Source organism: Triticum aestivum, chromosome 5A (genome assembly GCF_018294505.1).
Source record: "Triticum aestivum cultivar Chinese Spring chromosome 5A, IWGSC CS RefSeq v2.1, whole genome shotgun sequence".
NCBI lineage: Eukaryota > Viridiplantae > Streptophyta > Magnoliopsida > Poales > Poaceae > Triticum > Triticum aestivum.
The window spans coordinates 74,055,721-74,058,820 of record NC_057806.1 but is presented as its reverse complement, the minus strand read 5'-3'; the positions used below and the strand labels follow the sequence as shown (position 1 = coordinate 74,058,820).

The 3,100-nt window shown below is 45.0% G+C and overlaps 1 protein-coding gene across 1 annotated transcript; it reads left to right on the top strand.

Annotated features, from left to right (window-relative positions):
- The first annotated feature begins 380 nt into the window (after positions 1 to 380).
- LOC123106620 (FBD-associated F-box protein At5g60610-like) lies at positions 381 to 2,177 on the top strand. Its single transcript, XM_044528722.1, has 3 exons — positions 381 to 1,423; positions 1,557 to 1,697; positions 1,800 to 2,177. The coding sequence occupies exons 1-3, from the start codon at positions 458 to 460 to the stop codon at positions 2,115 to 2,117; spliced, it is 1,425 nt and encodes a 474-aa protein (XP_044384657.1). The 5' UTR covers positions 381 to 457; the 3' UTR covers positions 2,118 to 2,177.
- Positions 2,178 to 3,100: the final 923 nt, after the last annotated feature.

Sequence of the window (3,100 nt, the reverse complement as noted above, 5' to 3'; positions counted from 1 at the left end):
AGAACACTGAAATATATTGGTCCCTCATTCCCGACTCACAGCCGTCCCGGCGATCCACCGTCTCCTGGCTGTCGCTAGCTTTGACGCCCTTCTCTTTTTTAACAAATTAAAGCTGCAGCTGGACGGATATCCTTTTTGTTGGAAGCATGCGTCCACGCTAGCCTGTGAGCAGCGGGGTTTTGGCACCGTTGATGAAATTCCAAATTTGCAGAAGAAAAAAGGGGGACGCTACTGACCTGGGGCTGCCCAGTGCAGGTTTGCTCCCATGCCCACATGTCACACCGCGGGCAGTTTCTACTTGCTCACGCCAGCTTACCATTTACTCACATCGGACAGTAGGGTTCGGCTGTCATCCTCAGAAGCTTCCCTCGTCCTGCTCCGATCCTGACCTCCACCACCAAACTCCCAAACCTAATTCTCCTCACCCCCGGACTAGCAGCCGTCTCTGGCAAAGGAGATGGAGGCCGGCGGTAGTAGTAGTAGGAGTGAGACTACCAGCAGGAAGAGGAAGTCAGCCGCACTCGAGGGCGAGGGCAGTCCGGCTCCGGCGCCGGCGCCAGCGGCAGCGCCCGATCCCGGAGCGGCTGACCACGATGGAGGTGGCGGCGGACGAGATCTCCACCTCAGCGACCTCCCCGACGACGTGCTCCGGAAGATTATTTCGGTCCTCCCCATGAAGCAACGCGGTCGCACGCAGATCCTCGCGAAACGTTGGCTTCCCCTCTGGCGCTCTCTTCCTCTCAACATCGACTGCGATGAAATCGCCCGTTCTAATCATGGTAAGCTCGGTGATGTGTTACAACGCATAATTTCCTCCCACCAAGGCGACTGCCACCGCTTCTGCATTCGCCCATTCTTGGCCACGAACATGGAGAACGATGCTGCCGTGGACGCCTGTCTCCTGTCCCCCGCTCTGAATAAACTCAAGGAGCTTGAGTTCTACCGTCGGCCGTGGCACAATTGGCAGCGGGTGCCGGCACCAACATCTATCTTCCGTTTTTCGCACACCCTCTGTGTCGCCCAATTCGGACATTGCACACTCACGGACGACATCATTCAAGGGCTTCACTTCCCGCAGCTTAAGAAGCTCGGTCTTGATTATGTCTTCCTCTCGGAGTTCTCACTCAGCAGCATGATTGCCGGCAGCCCTTCTCTCGAGGTCTTGTTAATTACTGGGTGCAGTGGAGCCCGTTGCCTCCGGATCAATTCATTTACCCTTAGAAGCATTGAAGTCGGCAATTCTTCGCCAGATCCATCCATGGAGGAGCTGATCATCGAGAGTGCCCCTCATCTTGAAAGATTATTCCATCTTGATCAGAACGAGGATTTGCATGTATCAGTGCTCTCGGCGCCTAAGTTGGAGACCCTAGGTTGTTGTACTAACTCCACCAGGCTCGTGTTTGGTTCCACAGATATTCATCAGGTAACTGATCTTCTTCATTTTTACCATCTTCAGCCTTCTATATAACTTGCATTTCAGTGCATACAGAAATTACATATGCTCTGCAAACCTATGTATATTATTGTCTAATGTTGGATTTCATGCTTTTCTGAAGGGACCGCGCATTGAAATTGGTAGCCTTTCAACAGCACTGTGCAGAATCAAGTCTTTGCATCTCTGTATGCGTACTCTATGTTTGGACATGGTTATTGAAATGATGAGATGTTTTCCGTGCATGGAGAAGTTGTACATTCAGGTGATCATTGTTTCACCGATAGTACATTTTGTTTGATTGCTTTATTGATCTACTTGTTATTCTGAAGTTGTTATATATTTGGTTTGTCAATGTTCTTTTCAGTGCGAGAAATCTGGGACGAAGAATTTGTGGCGTCGTAAACACCGGGACCTTCTCAGTTCTTTTGTCATCCGTCTAAAAAAAATAGTTTTGGATTATTATCGGGCCAAAAAATCTGACATTGATTTTGTAACCTTTTTCGTACTGAATGCTAGAGCTCTAGAGTCGATGACGGTTTTAGTCAAGAGCAACGATGAGGAGTTCTTGGCAAAACAGCGTCAGAAGCTTCTCCTAGAGAGCAAGGCTTCAGATGGGGCTGAAATTAATTTCGTACTCAAGGTGGACGCAAATCCTGGGACATATTATAGTATAAGCCTGTGATTTTGATTTAATGTACATATGGATGTGTGTTGTATTGGTTACTCATGAGCTTTTCATATTAGCGAATAAAAGAATTTATGATGGATGTGTGATTGGGCAGTGCATATTTGGGCAATTAGTATTTAGAATGGTTTGTCAACCGAAGTCTCACTTTCAACGATAGTTAGAGTTAACCCTCAAAAGGCGAAATCAAACAAAAGATACCCAAATCCACCATGTAAACACTCGGCATAGGCAATTTTAGCGAATTCATATAACCATAATGTACTTTTCACTTGTTTTCCTCAACAACAACAAAGCTTTTAATCCCAAACAAGTTGGGGTAGGCTAGAGGTGAAATCCACAACAATGCCTTTGCACTTCTTTTCCTACAGATGAAAAAAAAAATTAAACCTTGGAGATCCATGCTTGGGTACCATGGAACATAAAGAGTCATGTAATGCACAAACCGGCCTTGGGAAAGAAATGATTGCACATATCTGACACTAGTGCTTTTAAATGACTGTTGATTTATTTTTCTTTCTGAAAAAGATAAAGTGGTTGTCTTCTAGATTTTTCTAAAAAGGACCAACCAATCTTCTAGAAACTATCAAAAAATGCAAACATGACTTTGAGCACTTTGCAGTGATATCATTAAACTCTAACCAATAGTCAAATTCCTAGCTAGATGAGGTCTTTCAGTAACTTTCAAGGTATCGAACAATTTAATTCAATAATTGAGTGTTAACTGGTAAAAGATAATTCAAGCGAAGGATATATGTTTATAAATCTTATATCATATAGCTAAAATTTGCTGAACGATTGTGAAATATTGACTCGTCGATGGTAGTGGGAATAATATTAGCATAAGCTGCAAAACATGAATTGCGCCTATGAGGCGCTCTGTGTACTATTATTTACTCTATGAAGATTATGTATTAACACCACTGTGTGAATGGGGGCAATCCTCCTTTTCGGAAAAAAACACACTGTGTGAATGGGGG